At 41.7% G+C, this 20046-nt stretch overlaps 1 protein-coding gene across 6 annotated transcripts in view; it reads right to left on the bottom strand.

Moving 5' to 3' along the window:
* Window positions 1-2088: 2088 nt before the first annotated feature.
* LOC124037932 (AP-2 complex subunit alpha-2-like) overlaps window positions 2089-20046 on the bottom strand; it is a 54883-nt gene continuing 36925 nt past the window's right edge. The window contains exons 13-23 of one of the 6 annotated variants that reach the window (XM_046353209.1): window positions 15584-15738; window positions 15031-15090; window positions 14421-14492; window positions 13984-14066; window positions 11495-11584; window positions 7269-7392; window positions 6987-7103; window positions 6834-6903; window positions 6589-6723; window positions 6375-6386; window positions 2089-4512 (exon numbers count right to left, since the gene is read on the bottom strand). In XM_046353209.1, coding sequence (XP_046209165.1) covers window positions 4435-4512; window positions 6375-6386; window positions 6589-6723; window positions 6834-6903; window positions 6987-7103; window positions 7269-7392; window positions 11495-11584; window positions 13984-14066; window positions 14421-14492; window positions 15031-15090; window positions 15584-15738 — 996 coding nt within the window. In that variant the 3' untranslated portion in view covers window positions 2089-4434. The remainder of the gene's footprint in view (window positions 4513-6374; window positions 6387-6588; window positions 6724-6833; window positions 6904-6986; window positions 7104-7268; window positions 7393-11494; window positions 11585-13983; window positions 14067-14420; window positions 14493-15030; window positions 15091-15583; window positions 15739-20046) is intronic. The other 5 variants (XM_046353210.1, XM_046353211.1, XM_046353213.1 and 2 more) reach the window with 5 other exon arrangements.

Below are 20046 nucleotides of genomic sequence, written 5' to 3'. Positions count from 1 at the left end.
AAGGTACCAAAATATTTCTGCAGCATTGAAGGTCCCCAAGAACACAGTGGCCTCGCTCATTCTAAAATGGAAGAAGTTTGAACCACCAAGACTCTTCCTAAATCTGGCTGCACGGCCAAACTGAGCAATCGGGGGAGAAGGGCCTTGGTCAAGGAGGTGACCAAGAACATGATGGTCAGTCTGACAGAGCTCTAGTTTAAAAAACAGATACAAATACACCTTATGGAACAGCAGGGATTGTGAAGAGACAAACACACATGCACAGACAAAAACTTACACAATAAGACACACACTCTACAAACACATAGATTTTGCATTGTAGATATGTGGTAGAGTAGTTGACTGAATGTACACACTTAATGTAATGTAATATTTTAAATTGTATATAACCCCCTTAATGTTGCTGTACCTCAGAAGAACAGCACCTGCATTGGATCCTAATAAATACAAATAATGTAATCATTCAATCATAGCCTATATATAGTGACCCACAGATGCAAGAGGGGGAGAAAACTCACATAACATTGCACAACTCAAGATAAAATGGGTTAACATGAGAAGTACATAGATCATTTATATTAAATTCACGTTTTATTTCTGCATCAAGGCTGATTTTTGCTTTGCACGGGGCACACGTTTGCATGTTCACTGTAGCCTAGGAGACGGCCTAGTTCGTCCCATTGGTGCATCATGACGAGTTACTCCTCTTGCTGAAGCCCTATATTCCCATTGGATCAAATTAAGAATAAGAAATAATGAATCTAATCTGATCTCAATCCAGTTCTGCGTTTACCCCTGTTAACAGTTCAGGTTTATGACTGGGGGAAGATTTGCTGATCCGAAACCTGTGCTTGAGGGCCATTTTAACCTGGTGTTGAATTAGGAAAATAGAAATATGACTCTAGAACTTGTCTGTTGTCGTTTTGATTATTGAGGGATAAAAACACATGCAGGTGCCGCTTTCTTCAGTTGAAGCTCGTAATAAATGTGATCAGCACAACAAAGGACACCGGGAACAGGTGAATAATGGGTTTGGGTCACTTTCACTCCCCCTCTGACCTGTTCATAGAGGTTGTAATACCAAATCAGGAGTTCCTTTATGATTAATCAGGAAAAATCTAATCTCACACCAGAAGACATACATTTAATTTACATGTGGATTGAGGGTCGGTCTCCCAAACATCTCCATTGATCATGCTTTTTAGTCCAGGAAAAAGGCTCTATTATGTCAAGATAACAGTGAGGATGGAATCCGTTATCTTTGCACACTTGAGCTGCATTTACACAGGCAGCCCAATTGTGAATTGGGCAAAAGATCTGATCCGATTGGTCAAAATACAGAATTGGGCTGCCTGTGTAAACACTTCCTAAATGATCTGTAAAGGCCCACTGTGACACTCCATATCCTATCACCCCTTTCATCCTCAGCCATTAGGTTAGAGGTACAGGTTGGTAACATGGTGTTTGAGAAGCTACTCTGAAAATATTGTTAACCAAGCTACCAATTACTTCACACTGGAAGTTAAGCTACACTAATTCTAACCTCAAGAAAATATAGTTCACTTTGAAGTAGTAGTTCACTACATCCAAACTAGTTCATGAAAAAGCATCATATGTAAATCCGATGTCAGACTACAAATCAAGAAAAGATCACTTTGGGGTCATATGTTAACATAATGTGGAATTTAGCCTATTAAACACCATTTCAAGTGAGAGTTCGGCAACTATGATGCAGAAAAAGGAACTTATTGCCTACTTCACCCACATTTTATTTTAGCAAAATCAGTAGTGTCTAGTTCCAGTAGTTAACTACACTGCTACATGGCAAAAAAATATTCATTCAATGAGCAAAATCACATAACATCTACTACTTTAGTCAATGTGATGAGTTCTTATTGATTGGACTATGTGATACATCCAACTACAGTTCTGGAGAGCTGCTGGGTGTTCAGGCTTTTGTTCAAGCCCAGCACTAACACATCAGTTTTTTGTTGTGGACGTGGAACTGTGGTGAGCTTTGGAAAGAAATTCCTCTTCACATCATCACACACAGACACACTTTCCCACCAAGAAACAGAGAGCCAGTGGTAGAGTATATGGCATAGTTTTACTTTCACATTATTCAGTACAGAGTAAATCTTAAATCTAACACAGGTATCTCACAGGTTTAACACCGATACACAGGGCTGCATTAGCTAGCAGATACTGCACACACACAAAATTATTCTACAGTTTCCCCTACAATGATCAGACTGTCCCACTAATGTTGCATGGGTTAGACATAGAAGTGACTCCTGTTGAAACTAATATGACCATGTCTCAAAGATAATTTAGGATATTTTTATCATGTGGTACACCGACACACACACGCGATGCCCACCCCTGATGATTAGATCCTGGTAGTTGTGATTGACAATTGGTCTGGGTTCTCGCCTCCCTCTCATCTCTAAGAATGGACATGTTGGTGCGTGTGTCTGAAATGTGAGTTTACAGATAAGTGCTGTCCAGTGTCTTTGTGGTTGGTTGTGTTTTCAAAGATTATAATCAATCTATTTGCAGATTGCTATCTTCTCCCAATTAATACCATATGGTAAGTATTTGTGACGTGTGTGTGTGCATGCGTGCACAAGCCTGTGCGTGTTTAGAGATCAAGTTCTGAGGTACTCCTCTTTTTTCAGTCAATCACGGTGTCAAGCAGCACTCTACTCTCCAATCCCATCCCTCTTTTCAGCATGAAAAAATTAAAATAACGAATACTAGGCCTCTGCTCTGCTGCTTCACTCTTCATGTGAACACGGACTGCCCTCTAACTCCTTCCAACTACCACCTGAACTCCCATCAATGGGACTTGCTCAATGCTTGCTTATGCACGACAAACATTTCATAAACTGTCGTAAAACAGCCCACGTCAGTTCTCAACCAATGTTCCCTGCCTCAAGTGTCAAAAAACATTGCTAATCTGAAATAAACAGTTAATTACAATGGTGGTAAGTAGGTTTTATGACAGGTTTAAGTCAAGTGTCAACCTCACCGCTTTTTGATTAACACTGTAAACAAGACCAGCTACTCTCTCCCTCAATCCCTCAATCTCAGCCACCTTCGAGCTGACCCCTCTACCCTATTCGCAGGGTACACTGCTAGCCCTACTCTCTCACACACACACACACACACACACACACACACACACACACACACACACACACACACACACACACACACACACACACACACACACACACACACACACACACACACACACACACACACACACACACACACACACACACACACACACACACACACACACACACACACACACACACACACACCATTAAAGAAACAAACACTTCAATAACTACTACTAATAAAAGTAAAGATGACAAAAAAAGATAAAGTAATTACATTCTTTTTTTAAATATATATATATATAGATATATAGATATATATATATATTCCATGAACAGGTACATAATCATTTGAGTTTATGTATAAAGTATGGGTACACGCCAGAAAGACAGGGGAAGTGGGAGAGGGGTGGTGTGTGTATGCGTTTGAGGGGTATTGAAGAACTGAGGTCTCTTAGAACCACCTAAAGTGCACTGGCCATTTCCACTGGAATAGAGCTGGAACTGTAGACTTGGGAATGTGCCGGAGATTTTTATGGAATATTACATCTCAGGGATTATACTGATAGAGGCCCTTGGAATGTATAACCGGTGGGGGACTGGGACAGCAGAGGGTGGAGAAGAGATGGGGTTGGGATGAAGGTGGGGGTTTAGAGTGTCATTTTGGACCCTTACACAGAAGAGTCCCATTTCTTTTGTGATTTCGTTTTATCCCTCCCTCCAACTAAAGGAGGACCCTATACAGATATTTTACACGGACACTTAAGCATGTACAAATATATGTATCTGCCTACATGTGAGAGTATCTGGGTGTGTATTACGTGTGTGTGTGTGTGTGTGTGTGTGTGTGTGTGTGTGTGTGTAGAACTCCCAGGAATAGTCTAAGGTTGAAATGTCGCGGAATCAACGCACAGATTCTTCCACCCTCCCTCCATGCATCACACAGGCACCAGCTGTCATCACAAGTACTCAGGGCTTAAAGACAGGACGGAGAAGAACAGGACACGCACACACACACACGCACGCACGCGTAAACACCAGAAAAAAACCAAGAATTGTAGCGCCAATGATAATAAACAGTAATAACAATAAGAATCGGAATTATAATCATGACAAAAATAATAAATGACATTAATAGGGCAGTCGTGCAAGTATGCAACGGCTGCTTTTTTTCCCTTATGTAGGTATTTTTCTTTCTTCTCGTTGATTCTTTGTTCGGGGGGTTGAAACACTGGTCTCGGTGTGTTGGGCTTCTAGAGCGTGGTGATGATGGCCTGGAGCGTGTTGGGTGAGTTCTAGACTCAGGGATTCAGAACTGTTCTGCCAGGAGGTCACAGACGCGCTGGGAAACAGTGTCCTTGCTGCTGCGCAGAGTCAGCCGGTACATCTGACAGAGAAGGGACACAGATTTAACATGTGTGTACGTGTGTACACACACACACACACACACACACACACACACACACACACACACACACACACACACACACACACACACACACACACACACACACACACACACACACACACACACACACACACACACACACACACACAGTGGTCAGTAAAGTTCAAACACACATAATATATATACAGTGCCTTCAGAGAGCATTCATGCCCCTGGACTTATGACACATTATGTTGCATTACAGCCTGAATTAAAAATGGATTACATTTAGTTTCTCACCCATCTACACACAACATCCCACAATGACAAACTGAAATCAATATTTTTTTTAAATGTTTGCAAATTGATAGAAAATCAAATACAGAAATATCTCATTTACATAAGTATTTATACACCTTTGCTATGACACCCCAAATTGAGCTCAGGGGCATCCAATTTCCTTTGATCATCCTTGATACACCTGGGGCCAACTCAGTTGTTTGGACATGATTTAGAAAGAGAAACACTCTATACAAGGTCCCACAGTTAACAGTGCATGTCAGAGCGGGAACGATACCATGAAGTCCAACGAACTGTCCGTAGAGCTCGGAGATAGAATTGTGATGGTGTATATATCTGGGGAAGGGTATAGAGTGCTGAAAGTTTGCAAGAGCAGTGGTCTCCTTCATTGGGAAATTGAAAAAAATATGGAACAACCCAGATTCTGCCTACAGCTGTCCGTCCGACCAAACTGGGCAAGAAGGACCTTGGTCAGGGAGGTGACCAAGAACCCAATGACCAATCTGACAATTCCTTGGTTGAGATGGGAGAACCTGACATAAGGACAACAGTCTCTAAAGCACTTAACCAATCTGGGCTTTATAGGAGAGACCAGACGGAAGCCACTCCTGAGAAAAAAGGTACATGACAGCACACCTGGAGTTTGCAAAAAGGCACGTTAAAGACTCAAAGCATGAGGCAAAATATGATTCTGATGAGACAAAAATGTATCTCTTTGGCCTGAATGGAAAGTGTTATGTCTGGAGAAAACCAGGCACAGGTCATTGCCTGTCAACACAATCCCTATGCGATGCATTTCAATGAATGGAGCCAAATACAAATACAGCAATGCTGGGATGGCTTCAGGACAAGAATGTGAAAGTCCTTGAGTGGCCCAGCCAAAGCCCAGACTTGAATCACATTGAACATTTGTGTAAAGACTTGAAGATTGCTCCCATCTAATTTAAGCGCTTGAGAAAATCTGCAAGGAAGAATGGGAGAAAATCCCCAAATTCTGATGTACAAAGCTGATACAGACAATGACACATTCTCCAAGACGACTCAAAGCTGTAATCGTCGCCAAAAGTGAATCCATAACGTATAGACTCAGGGGTGTGAATACTTACGTAAATGAGATATTTCTGTAATTAAAAAAATAAATAAAAATCACTTTGTCATTATGAGGTATTGTGTGTAGATGGGTAAAAAATATACATTTAATCAATTTTGAATCCAGGCTTAACAATAAAATGTGGAATAAGTCAAGGGGTATGAAAACTTTAAGGCATTGTATATATTGGATCATCAAAAATTTTAACACGAGTTTAGAATGGATTTACAATGATGACACATTATCAACCTCGAGTCTAACACTGCACAGAGACCGAGAGAGACAGAGAGAGAGAGAGACAGAGAATGTGGAGATTAAAGTGTTCAATTTTGGGGTGTCAGTGAGAAAGTGTGGAAGAATCAATGTGGAGGGAAAAGAGAATGAGAACGTGAAAAAAGGGTGTGAAAGAGAGAATAGGGGGATGAGAAAGAAAGAACGATAGTGAGAGAGATCAGAGACAGTTGTGTGTTACCTGCTCGCCAGGCTTGATTTGCAGCAGCACACAGAAAGACACAGACAGCAGTGAGTGATGCAATGAGAGCAGCACAGAGAAGGACAGACGGACTCTGTGTGTGTGTGTGTGTGTGTGTGTGTGCGTGTGCGTGTGCGTGTGCGTGTGTGTGTATATATATATGCATGTATATTTGTGTGTGTGTATATATGCATATACATTTGTGTGTGTGTACCTGGGCCTGCGCATTGGGTTCCAGTCTCAGCAGACAGCCGACCTGTTGGGCCTTGGTCTGGATGACTCCAGCACACACATAGTTCTCTGGGTTAGGATCCACATTCTCCAACAGGGCTGTCCCCAGGCCCAGCAACTAGAGACAAGAGTGGGGGGAGAGAGAAAATGGGAGGGGGTAGAATGTGGTAGACATTCAGCAGGCAAAGGAATTAAATTAATATGCCTAAAGTGTGTGTGTGTGTCTACCTTGGCCTTGAGCACTTCTGTGTCCATGCCATGACTGGCCTTGAAGATCTTTTGTGCTTCTTGCTGGGGCCTGAAAAGAGAATAAGTCATAAATACACACACACACGCACGCACCCTCTTACATGCTCGCACCCTACACACACTCTCGCTCACTGGCTGAGTTGTTTCCAGCGCTGGAAGAAGTCTGCGGCGGCCATCTCTGTGGGTTGGAAGAACTTGTTGATGGTGACAGGCAGCTTGAGAGAGATATTCTGCAGGGCTCCCCCATACCTGAGAGGAACACACACACACACACACACACACACACAACTTAATAAACTGAAGATAACAACAGAAAATGTTTGCGTGTATGTTTGAGTTACTACTGATCTTCCGTGCATCATTGCGAGGTATTTGTATCATATGTTCTGTGTAATATTCTGTGCGCGTGTGCACCTGAACTTGATGTTGAGCAGCGGAGCATCAATGAAGTCGGTCAGACACTCGATATTGATGACTTGCTGCACCTGTGCTCCTCCCTCCACTAGGGGTTCCACTGTTTTGGTCTGCACGTTGAGCTGTGGGAAAGCCAGTCAAGGAGAGGAACAGAGCCGGGACTAGAGACTACACTGGGGGGACTGTAATATTGAATATAGCTATGCGTGTTAAACAGTATAGACTACAACCCAATGGACACACATAGTAGTGTTGCACAGTACAGTCGTGGCCAAACGTTTTGAGAATGACAAATATTAAATTTCACAAATTCTGCTGCCTCAGTTTGTATGATGGTAATTTGCATATACTCCAGAATGTTATTTAGAGTGATCAGATGAATTTAAATGAATTGCAAAGTCCCTCTTCGCCATGCAAATGAACTGAATCCCCCTCCAAAACATTTCCACTGCATTTCCGCACTGCCACAAAAGGACCAGCTGACATCATGTCAGTGATACTCTTGTTAACACAGGTGTGAGTGTTGACGAGGACAAAGGCTGGAGATCACTCTGTCATGCTGATTGAGTTCGAATAACAGACCGAAAGCTTTAACAGCATTCTCAAAAGTGACCACAAATGAGATTATGAGTGTAATGCTTTTATTATAAAAAGGTGCATTTTTATGGTGAAAATTATCAGCGTATGTATGCCAGTTAGGCTCTACACCCGTTGTAATGCGGATGAATGTGTTTAAATTTTAAGAAGCTATTTGGCCACATCAGTTATGATGCAAACCTCATCAAAACATATATGCCTATGGGCAAGGCTACATGAGGTGTGTGATTGTAACCGGTGTGAAATGGCTAGCTAGTTAGCGGGGTGCGCACTAATAGTGTTTCAAAATCGGTGACGTCACTCACTCTGAGACCTTGAAGTAGTTGTTCCCCTTGCTCTGCAAGGGCCGCGGCTTTTGTGGAGTGATAAGTAACGATGCTTCGAGGGTGGCTGTGGTCGATATGTGCAGAGGGTCTCTGGTTCGAGCCCAGGTAGGGACGAGGAGAGGGATGGAAGCTATACTGTTACATTGATGCTGTTTCACCCAGATCACTGGTTGCTGCGGAAAAGGAGGAAGTCAAAAGGGGGGTGAGTGTAACCGGTGTGAAATGGCTAGCTAGTTAGAGGGGATGCGCGCTAATAGCGTTTCAAAATCGGTGACGTCGCTCGCTCCGAGACCTTGAAGCAGTTGTTCCCCTTGCTCTGCAAGGGCCTCAGCTTTAGTGGAGCGATGGGTAACGGAGCTTCGTGGGTAACGGTTGTTGATGTGTGCAGAGGGTCCCTGGTTCGAGCCCACGTAGGGGCAAGGAGAGGGACTGAAGCAAAAAACTGTTACACGACTATGGTTTGGAAAAAGAAGGTGGAAAAAAGCATGTGAAACAGCAGGGCATCATTCACAAGTGAGTGGCTAATATTGTCACCCATCACACTATTCTTGATATAATCTTGTCTTTACATATACTAAATAATATACAGTACCAGGCAAAAGTTTGGACACCTACTCACTCAAGGGTTTTTCTTTATTTTGACTATTTTCTACATTGTAGAATAATAGTGAAGACATCAAAACTATGAAATAACACATATGGAATCATGTAGTCACCAAAAAAAGTGTTAAACAAATCAAACTATATTTTATATTATTCAAAGTAGCCACCCTTTGCTTTGATGACAGATTTGCACACTCCTCCCCCATATGCTGAGCACTTGTCGGATGCTTTTCCTTCACTCTGTGGTGCAACTCATCCCAAACCATCTCAATTGGGTTGAGGTCAGGTGATTATGGAGGCCCGGTCATCTGATTCAGCACTCCATCACTCTCCTTGGTAAAATAACCCGTACAAAGGCTAGAGGTGTGTTGGGTCAATGTCATATTGAAAAACAAATGATAGTGGGACTAAGTGCAAACCAGATGGGATGGCGTATCGCTTCAGAATGCTGTGATAGCCATGCTGGTTATGTGTACAGTTGAAGTCAGAAGTTTACATACATTTACGTTGGAGTCATTAAACTCGTTTTTCAAACACTCCAAAAATGTCTTATATCCGCAGTAAAAAGAGTCCTATATCAACATAACCTGAAAGGCCACTCAGCAAGGAAGAAGCCATTGCTCCAAAACCACCATAGAAAAGCCAGACTACGGTTTGCAACTGCACATGGGAAAAAGATGGTACTTTCTGGAGAAATGTCCTCTCGTCTGATGAAACAAAAATAGAACTGTTTGGCCATAAGGACCATTGTTATGTTTGGTGGAAAAAGGGAAGAAAAAAAGAACACCATCCCAACCGTGAAGCACGGGGGTGGCAGCATCATGTTGCGGGGGTGCTTTGCTGCAGGAGGGACTGGTGCACTTCACAAAATAGATGGCATCACGAGAAAGGAAAATTATGTGGATATATTGAAGCAACATCTCAAGAGATCAGTCAGGAAGTTAAAGCTTGGTCACAAATGGGTCTTCCAAATGGACAATGACCCCAAGCATACTATAGAACATTTGTGGGCAGAACTGAAAAAGGGTGTGCGAGCAAGGAGGCCTACAAACCTGACTCAGTTACACCAGCTGTCAGGAGGAATGGGCCAAAATTCACCCAACTTATTGTGGGAAGCTTGTGAAAGGCTACCCGAAACATTTGACCCAAGTTAAACAATTTAAAGGCAATGCTACCAAATACTAATTGAGTGTGTGTAAACTTCTGACCCACTTGGAATGTGATGAAAGAAACAAAAGCTGAAATAAAATCACTCTACTATTATTCTAACATTTCACATTCTTAAAATAAAGTGGTGAATATTTACTCTGAAAACCCGAGTTTAAATGTATTTGGCTAAGGCGTATGTAAACTTCCGACTTCAACTATACCTTTAATTGTAAATAAATCACTGACAGTGTCACCAGCAAAGCACCAACACACCTCCTCCATGCTTCACGGTGGGAATCATACATGCAGAGATCTTCTGTTCACCTACTCTGCATCTCACAAAGACACAGAGGATGGAACCAAAAATCTCATTTGGATTCATCAGAACAAAGGACAGATTTCCACCGGTCTTAATGTCCTTTGCTCTTGTTTCTTGGCCCAAGGAAGTCTCTTTTTCTTATTGGTGTCCTTTAGTAGTGGTCTCTTCGCAGTAATTCGACCATTAAAGCCTGATTAACACAGTCTCCTCTGAACAGTTGATGTTGAGATGTGTCGGTTACTTGAACACTGAAGCATCTATTTTTTAAATTTATTTTACCTTTATTTAACCAGGCAAGTCAGTTAAGAACATATTCTTATTTTCAATGACGGCCTGGGAACAGTGGGTTAACTGCCTGTTCAGGGGCAGAACGACAGATTTGTACCTTGTCAGCTGGGGGGTTTGAACTCGCAACCTTCCGGTTACTAGTCCAACGCTCTAACCACTAGGCTATTTGGGCTGAGATGTCTGAGGTGCAGTTAACTCTAATGAACTCATCCTCCGCAGAAGAGTTAACTCTGGGTCTTCCTTTCCTGTGGCAGGCCTCATGAGAGTTTCCTCATAGCGCTTGATGGTTTTTGCGACTGCACTTGAAGAAACTTTCAAAGTTCTTCAAATGTCTTTGCTTATTTAAGCTGCTCTATCCATAATATGGACTTGGTCTTTTACCAAATAGGTTTATCTTCTGTATACCACTCCTTACTTGTCACAACACAACTGATTGGCTCAACCGCATTAATGAAAGAAATTCCAAATTAATTTAACAAGGCACACCTGTTAACAGAAATGCTTTCCAAGTGAATACCTCGTGTTGCTGGCCAGTACATTCAGGAATTCCTGCCAGTGATGCAACAAAATGCCAACATGGCGATTTACAGTTAGCTGGTGTTCTAAAGCCTATTGTTTCCATTCCGCTTTAATGCATACATGTCTGTCTCCAAAAAATGTTGACGAAAAAAAAAAGAAATGTAATGATATTGAACTTAAAAGATGCCCAAATACTGAACAGAGCAGCAGCAGCGTTTGTCTGGATCATCTGCCATTTTGTGACTTTGGCTAATATACCTTCTTTTTTTGCAGTGGTATCATTTTGGTATCGAGTATCGTGATGGTATCGCGTATTGTGATACTAAACCTGGTGTCAGTATCGAAGTCAAAATTCTGCTATTGCTATAGTGTGCAAAATAAGGGTGTGCCGGTGTGTGTGTTTGTGCAAATGCATTGAAGGATATGAGACTGCAGCTCCCCTGGACAGCTGACTGTGGTGTTAAAGCTGACAAACTGCACCGAGGTTTTATTGCCATAGAACAGATACATCCTCCCTAAAAATATATAAAAAAAACATGTTAGAAGATATGTCAAATGGACACATTTAGGTTACATTTCCAAAATAAAACATACAGGTTATAATGCATTATGTACTGTTATGTATGCTCTCGTATTAAGGCTATAATGCAGCATTACACACCAACTCATTCCCAGTTATAATGTATTATTCATAATACCTACAGTACAACACGTCTGGACACAGTCGGTAACTCACCCATCTCATTAGTAAAAGCACATACATACATAAACACAGCAAAAAAAGAAATGTCCTCTAACTGTCAACTGTGTTTATTTTCAGCAAACTTCGCATGTTATTTTTATACAAAATATTTACACAAGATTCAACAGACAAAAACTGAACAAGTTTCACAGACATATGACTAACATAAATGGAATGGTGTCCCTGAACAAAGGGGGGGGGGTCAAAATCAAAAGTAACAGGCAGTATCTGGTGTGGCCACCAGCTGCATTAAGTACTGCAGTGCATCTCCTCATCATGGACCGCACCAGATTTGCCAGTTCTTGCTGTGAGATGTTCCCCACTCCTCCACCAAGGCACCTGCAAGTTCCCGGACATTTCTGGGGGGGAATGGCCCTAGCCCCCACCCTCCGATGCAACAGGTCCCAGACGTGCTGAATGGGACTGCTATCCGGGCTCTTCGCTGGCCATGGCAGAACACTGACATTCCTGTCTTGCAGGAAATCACACACAGAACGAGCAGTATGGCTGGTGGCATTGTCATGCTGGAGGGTCATGTCAGGATGAGCCTGTAGGAAGGGTACCACATGAGGGAGGAGGATGTCTTCCCTGTAAAGCACAGCATTCAGATTGCCTGCAACAAGCTCAGTCCAATGATGCTGTGACACACCTCCCCAGACCATGATGGACCCTCCACCTCGATTCTGCTCCAGATTGCAGGCCTTGGTGTAACGCTAATTTCTTCCAACAATAAACGCAAATCCAACCATCACCCGTTGCCACCCCCGTGCTTCACGGTTGGGATGGTGTTCGTCGGCTTGCCAAGCCTCCCCTGTTTTCTTCCAAACATAACGATGGTCTTCATGGCCAAACAGTTCTGTTTTTGATTCATCAGACCAGAGGACATTTCTCCAAAATGTACCATCTTTGTCCCCATGTGCAGTGGCAAACCATAGTCTGGCTTTTTTATGACGGTTTTGGAGCAGTGGCTTCTTTCTTGCTGAGCGGCCCTTCAAGTTATGTCGATATAGGACTCGTTTTACTGTGGATATAGATACTTTTGTACCCGTTTCCTCCAGCATCTTCACAAGGTCCTTTTGCTGTTGTTCTGGGATTGATTTGCACTTTTCACACCAAAGTACGTTCATCTCTAGGAGACAGAACACGTCTCCTTCCTGAGCGGTATGACGGCTGCGTGGTCCCATGGTGTTTATACTTGCGTACTATTGTTTGTACAGATGAACGTGGTACCTTCAGGCGTTTGGAAATTACTCCCAAGGATGAACTAGACTTGTGGAGGCCTGCAATTTATTGTCTGAGGTCTTGGCAGATTTATTTTTGTTTTTCCCGTTATGTCGAGCAAATAGGCACTGAGGTTGAAGGTAGGCCTTGAAATACATCCAGAGGTACACCTCCAATTGACTCAAAGGATGTCAATTAGCCTACCAGAAGCTTCTAAAGCCAATTTGTAAGTCGCTCTGGATAAGAGCGTCTGCTAAATGACTTAAATGTAATGTAAATGTAAGCCATCATTTTCTGGAATTTTCCAAGCAGTTTAAAGGCACAGTCAACATAGTGTATGTAAACCCACTGGAATTGTGATACAGTGAATTAGAAATGAAATAGATTATTTCATTTCTAATTTATATGTAAACAATTGTTGGAAAAATGACTTGTCATGCACAAAGTAGATGTCCTAACGGACTTACAAGAAATTTGTGGAGTTGATGAAAAACGAGATTGAAAGACTCCAACCTAAGTGTATGTAAACTTCCGACTTCAACTGTACATACACACGTGCAAATACACCCATGCCGTATGCTCACTCACCCAGCATCTAATGCATTATAGAAACTGAAGCGTACCTTACCACTGAATAAACATTCTGTATACTAAAATGGACATGACAAAGCTAGGATGTGAACACAAATACTAAATGACGCCATCTAAATGCACGCTCAGAGGTACTTACCAATGCTATAGAATAGCACAGACATCAATTCAAATAGGTTTAAGCATATAGGTTAATGTATTTCACACGGGACTGATCTGCATGAAAAGGGTTAATACTTCAAGGGAGGAATCCTAACTTGAAACTCACACATAATGCAATCTCCCAGAACTCACATCAATGTGACAAATGTGACTTAGGATTCAAGCATCTCCCCGCATTGTCTAGTAGCCCAAACTCACCCAGGTTCTGGCGGTACTCAGACTTGATGCCGATCTGAAGCAGCTGGTTCTCAAACAACACACCGTTGTTCTTACACACAAATCTGACAGGAGAGAGAGAGGGAGAAAGTGAGTGAGAATGAAAGTGTTAGGATTTATCATCATGTATCATTTGCTGCTTATAACATGTCAATCAAGTGCTACATACACTACCTATAAGTTATTGGAACTCTGCAGGCATGCCATCCTATCGCAATATCAATTCACTTTGCAGACAAACATACGTAGCTTACCATACGTAAATGACTTAAGAGAACAGACGTCAGTGACATCTACACAGTTGGTTTTGTGTCAATCCAGTATGTTGTTAGATACCTTTGCTCAAGAGTGACAGAACCCAAAAACAAGCCAGCCCCGCCGGAATGAGAGAGATAGGAGGAGCGAGAGAAAGCTCTTACTTGTTGAGAAGCTCGTCTGACTCGGGCAGAGGAGGGGCAGGATCCTCAGAGGCCACAGTAGGGGGAGCAGAGCTGAGAGGAGGAAGGAGGGATGGAGAAAGGATGGATGAGGAGAAGTGGATGACAGCACCCACAGAAAATGGCAGTGGGTGTGAGAGAATGTAAAATGTGTTTGAAGGGGATAAAATGAATTACAGATAGAAAAAGGGATAGAGAGGAGGAGGAAAAGAGTGTGTCAAGCAAGACCCAAAGCAGTGAGGCATGACAAACAGGAGGAGAAGGAGAAGAGAAAAAGCAGAGGTGGGTTAGTATGAGCACTTAGATCCAATTCATCAAAACTGACAGCATTAACAAAAACAATGAGAAGTAATTTTGCCTGTAAAAATGTTTTTGTGTGTGGAACATGTATGTATGAATAAACAGCATAGGTAAACTACAATAACATAATCCAACAACCAACATGCAATAGAGGGTATATGTGTCCATGTGACTAGTTTAAGGTTAAGGTGCCCATGCAGCCTCCCTAACTAGCTTTAGATTAGAACAACAGTGTTCATATGTATGTTTGGGTGCAACATGACAGTCAGCCATCTTATTGCTGGCCCCTTACTCCGAGTCACCAGGACCCTCCACCAATGGGGAGTCAGAGGCCTCGGGAGCGTGAAGAGCGCTGCCAATGTCCAATCACAATCGAGGACAAGAGACACACAAGCACGCACGTTGCCGGACCAAGCACGCACACGCGCACACACACACACAAAAACACAGAGAAGGGGAAATAGAAAAGGGGAAGGAGAGAAAGTAAGAAAATAGAAAGACAGTCACATACACAGCAAGATAAAAAGAGAACATACAAGATTACACATAGAAGACGCAGAGGAAATAAGAAGAATGACTGATATAAAGACAGAGACAGACATATCACAGACAGCAAGCACCACAAGAATAAAACAACGCTCATTTTCAAGAGCAAGCTTCTACCACATTGCATCTGGACAACTAAAACACATAACAGCCACACAACAAACATCAAGTATCCACTAGACACTGATCTTAGGTCAGTTTTGAATTTATCCTCAAGGGTATGCTTGGAGTGGGGGTAATCTAGGCTGATCCCAGATCTGTGTCTATGGGAGTCTTCTAGTCACAGGGTGAACATTCACCTCAGGAAGCCGTCGTCGTTCACGCCAGCAGAAGTGGCAGAAGGCCCCGCCTCTGAAAACACATCAACCAATAGGCTGCCTGCACTGGGAGTGGCCCCACTAACAGGAGCGGTCGAACGAAGGCCAAGCAGATCCGCTGAAGGGGAGGGTGTGGACTGGAAGACAAAGAAAGATGGACAGGGAACAGAGAGAGAAAGCGAGAGAGAGAGAATAGCGAGAGAAAGCGAGAGAGAGAGAAAGCGAGAGAGAGAGAGAGAGAGAGAGAGAAAGCGAGAGAGAGAGAAAGCGAGAGAGAGAGAGAGAGAGAGAAAGCGAGAGAGAGAGAGCAAGTGAACAGAGAGACATCATTTGTATAATAGCAGTGCTTTGAGAATATATTGCTCAACATTAAGTAAATCCATTACACAGACCGTGATTGTGGTTTTTCCAAAGCAATCACTATCTCTTTCAACTGCTGCCAGTCTTTGAATTGTCAGAAAAGAAATTACAAGATTGCAATAACAGTATTATAACATCAAATGGTTGTTTAATGCAACAGAATAGTTTTTTTTAACACTCATTTGTGTGTGTGGACTGAAAGTGGGTCTCAGAGATTAACCCTGACTGTGGATTTACGACGGATTGGTGATAAAACAACATCCCATTCCATGATTAGTGTCTCAGTCAGTAACAGGGAGAACCAATCTCCAGTTTCTTTAAAGAAAAGATTTAGTATTCTAGGTTGCATTAGTATTTTTGTACCAGAAAGCAGTAAATTAACTAGAGACAGATATTTGGTGCCATGTAAATCTTGATGTCTGTTGCATGAGAGCAAAATGTGCCTTTGTATAAATTCTCTCATATGTGATTTGTCATGAAAATCCAGGAGGATGGACTTTGTTATAAAATGCTGTGGCTTAGTCCTGCTGGCTCTCAACAAATCACCTACGGGGGGGGGGGGGGGCTCATTGACAAGCTCCATTACTGCAGTAATTAAATAATAACGATAACTTGCTTTGAAGAAATGTAAAAGTCTCTCCTTTTGAGTGGGGTAACTAGCAGGACTGAGTTGATAAGAGTGTTCTAAAGTGAGGTATCAGTTGCGGGCTTCCAAAGGTCCAGATCTGTGGTACTGGTTGATCACAGTAGGACTGGTGAGGTTAAAGTATTGATCGAGGAACCAGAGTGCGGGTGACGCCTTGCGAGGGCATTTGGCTTACTGAAGTTAAAATTATAACATGAAATGTTTTGATAAATTAGTTAAACAGGTATGACCTGGGTTACAATTGTTAAGAGGTTATTGTGAGTTTATTTGTTGTTGGGACCACTAATTAGGTAATCATTTGATAATGTTATGCGTTTTCCTGTTCATATAGACAAGGTTTGAAATCATGTGTGGGTAATCTTTGTAGAAGCGTTCTGACCAAGTCTGTGTGAGTGGTCTGACCATTCCTCTGTGGATGGTTATTTAGTCATGTTCTGTGTGAGCATTTGATCAATCATGTGTGGATGATCATTAAGGTTCTGTGTAAGCCTGAGACAAATAATAATTAGGAGATAAGTTCATGATATGCAATGGTTTAAAATAGGTACATATGTGAAAGCTGTAAACCAAATTTACCTATAGAAGTAAGAAAATAGTCCGTCAGGCGATAAATATTAAGTGTGTTTGGGAACAGTGCTGTGTGAATGTGATATGAAAGTTCTGAGTGTAGAAATGTGTAAAATAAGATTGAAATTTGGTTAATAAATGTTGATAATGTTATTTTGGGGTTCCGTCCATTACTTCCCATCATAGAATATCACCGGGTGGTATTGAGAGTGGGATGTGATTTTATACCTGAAGAGCATTATTCCAACGACCCGCTGGGCAGTGTCCAGGAAACTTCAGGTTTTTTCCGCTGGGAGATTGCTGAACCAATGGATTTGGTTGATGTGAGTACCTAAGAATTTCTAACGTTCTATATGGATTCTGTGAAGATATGAAAATATGATGAATTGTATGTGTGTATAATCGATTACTAGAGATTTTTTAAAGTAATTCTGGGAAAATAATGAGATGCAACTTAAACAACCCATACGTAGACGTACGTCGGTTTAGAGTTGGTCCCTTTAATGGATCATTTGATAAAGATGAGGTTTAACATTATTAAAACTGTCTACATAGTCTGGACAATTGTCTCAGAAGATGATTAGAGTGTTTCCACTTTTGGTTAACTTACCCTAACGATGTCACTATAAAACGCTTATTGGATTTTCTCCGTCCGGGTACTACATTTGAAATAAAACTGCCCTTAAGGCCATTTTTTTTCTTCTTCCCAGTACGAGAGGAGTTGCTATATTTATTGAATAAACCTTTTTACATAAAGTTCGAGCGAAGTAAGATTGAATCTCTACAAAGCCTAGGGTATCCATCAAACGATCATCAGTTCAGTAAATAAAATATATTGCATGAGAGAACAATCTGCTTTTATTAAAAAGCGAAAAATCCGTTTCCTAATCAATGAATGTCGATTTAACTCGTTGACTGCTAATCTATTCCTTTTGCGCATGTGAGAATCTCTGCAGAGACACGTGTGGACCTGTAGGGCTATTTCCTGGGAATTGTGTCGTTACTATGTGCCAGATGTTAAGACTACAAACCATTGTAATTGGGTTATTTGTGGGATTTCTTCATCATTTCAATAGCATTGGTCTATAATATTGACCAAAATATGAGTTTCTGATTGTAAATCAAGTATTGGTATGTTTTGCCTAGACAGAAACTGCCGGCAGTGTTTGTTTAATAATATAATAATAATAATAAATGCCATTTAGTAGACGCTTTTATCCAAAGCGACTTACAGTCATGTATGCACAGTCATGTGTGCATACATTCTACGTATGGGTGGTCCCGGGAATCGAACCCACTACCCTGGCGTTACAAGCGCCATGCTCTACCAACTGAGCTACAGAAGGACCAAACTGAACGTTTTAGCAGCTTGCTTAGTTCGAATTAAAAGCATTAACAGCCCCGAAACCGGAAGGATCTGGAGAAGGTCTGTATGGAGGAGTGGGCCAAAATCCCTGCTGCAGTGTGTGCAAACCTGGTCAAGAACTACAGGAAACGTATGATCTCTAATGGCAAACAAAGTTTTCTGTACCAAATATTAAGTTCTGCTTTTCTGATGTATCAAATACTTATGTCATGCAATAAAATGCTAATTAATTACTTAAAAATCATACAATGTGATTTTCTGGATTTTTATTTTAGATTCCGTCTCTCACAGTTGAAGTGTACCTATGATAAAAATTACATACCTCTACATGCTTTGTATATATATATTTTTTTTGGTAAAAGTTTCTGTTTTAGTCCACTGGTGAAAGTGAGTCGTGCTCGCTGGGCTATATCGGGCTGTAAGGGATGCAGTAGAGGTCTGAATAGTTGAATCGGAAACGTTCAATCATTTCTGATTACTGTTGCAGAGTTTTATAGTTTATGTAACACCAGTGAATTTGAGCAGGTAGTTAATGTATTCTAGCAGGTAGTTAATGTATTCTAACATTATAATACGTTTCCATTATGTGGAACAGTGTCCGGTCATTAAAGTGGATTGCAGTTCGAGTTTATTTTTTACAGGGACAGTGCACATTAAATCAACGTTTCAATAAAAGTGCCGGTTTTAGCCAGCCGGCTAATTTTCAATCACAGTCCCTGGGCAGGTTATTAAAAACAATTACAGTACAGACAATCAATGAGCAGTGAGCACATGCAGAGCAACATAGAACAAGCAACACGTCGCACGCAGACAGAGCAATAGCACAAAAAGCAACAAAACACATAAAAGCAACAAAGTGTTTCCACAACTCACAAGCTACAGACAACATGGAAAGCGGCAAATACACAGTTAGGGATACTATTCACTAGTCTGATTGGCCTTTAGCCATGTCTTCATGTTTTTTGTGAAGGTGTGAAACTTGGTACAGTTGTGTCTCTCTGATGGCAGTGTATTCCAGACATGGGAAGCTCTCACAGAGAAAGCAGATCGACTAAAGGTGCTTTTCCTTAAGGGAACTATAGGTCACCTCTCATGGCAGACCTTGTGGATCTGCTGGTTTGAGTTTTCATTTAACAAAAGTACTGAGTGGATGGGGAGCAAGGCCATTTAGGATCTTGAATACAAGACATACGTCAGTATATTGCACAAGATTTTTCCAACTCAGGAGCTCATGCTTTCTGAGGATGTAACAGTGATGATGGCAATTGGGCTTCCTATCAAGCACTTTGAGAGCCTGTTTGTAGACAGACTGAATGGGTTTTAATGTTGTACAGCAAGCTTGGGCCCAACTAGTCAAGCAGTATGTATGTTAAGGGAGACGTAGGAGACCACGTCTCAAACAACTGTTTCATAGATGCCTGAGATCAAATATCACTGATTCCTTACGCTGAGAAATTGACTACATTTGTGACCGGGAAAAAAAAGTATTACATTTAGTAACGATAC

Source organism: Oncorhynchus gorbuscha, linkage group LG06 (genome assembly GCF_021184085.1).
Source record: "Oncorhynchus gorbuscha isolate QuinsamMale2020 ecotype Even-year linkage group LG06, OgorEven_v1.0, whole genome shotgun sequence".
NCBI classification, from domain to species: domain Eukaryota; kingdom Metazoa; phylum Chordata; class Actinopteri; order Salmoniformes; family Salmonidae; genus Oncorhynchus; species Oncorhynchus gorbuscha.
Note: the sequence above shows the minus strand (reverse complement) of the source record. Positions and strands in the feature narration are given on the sequence as shown.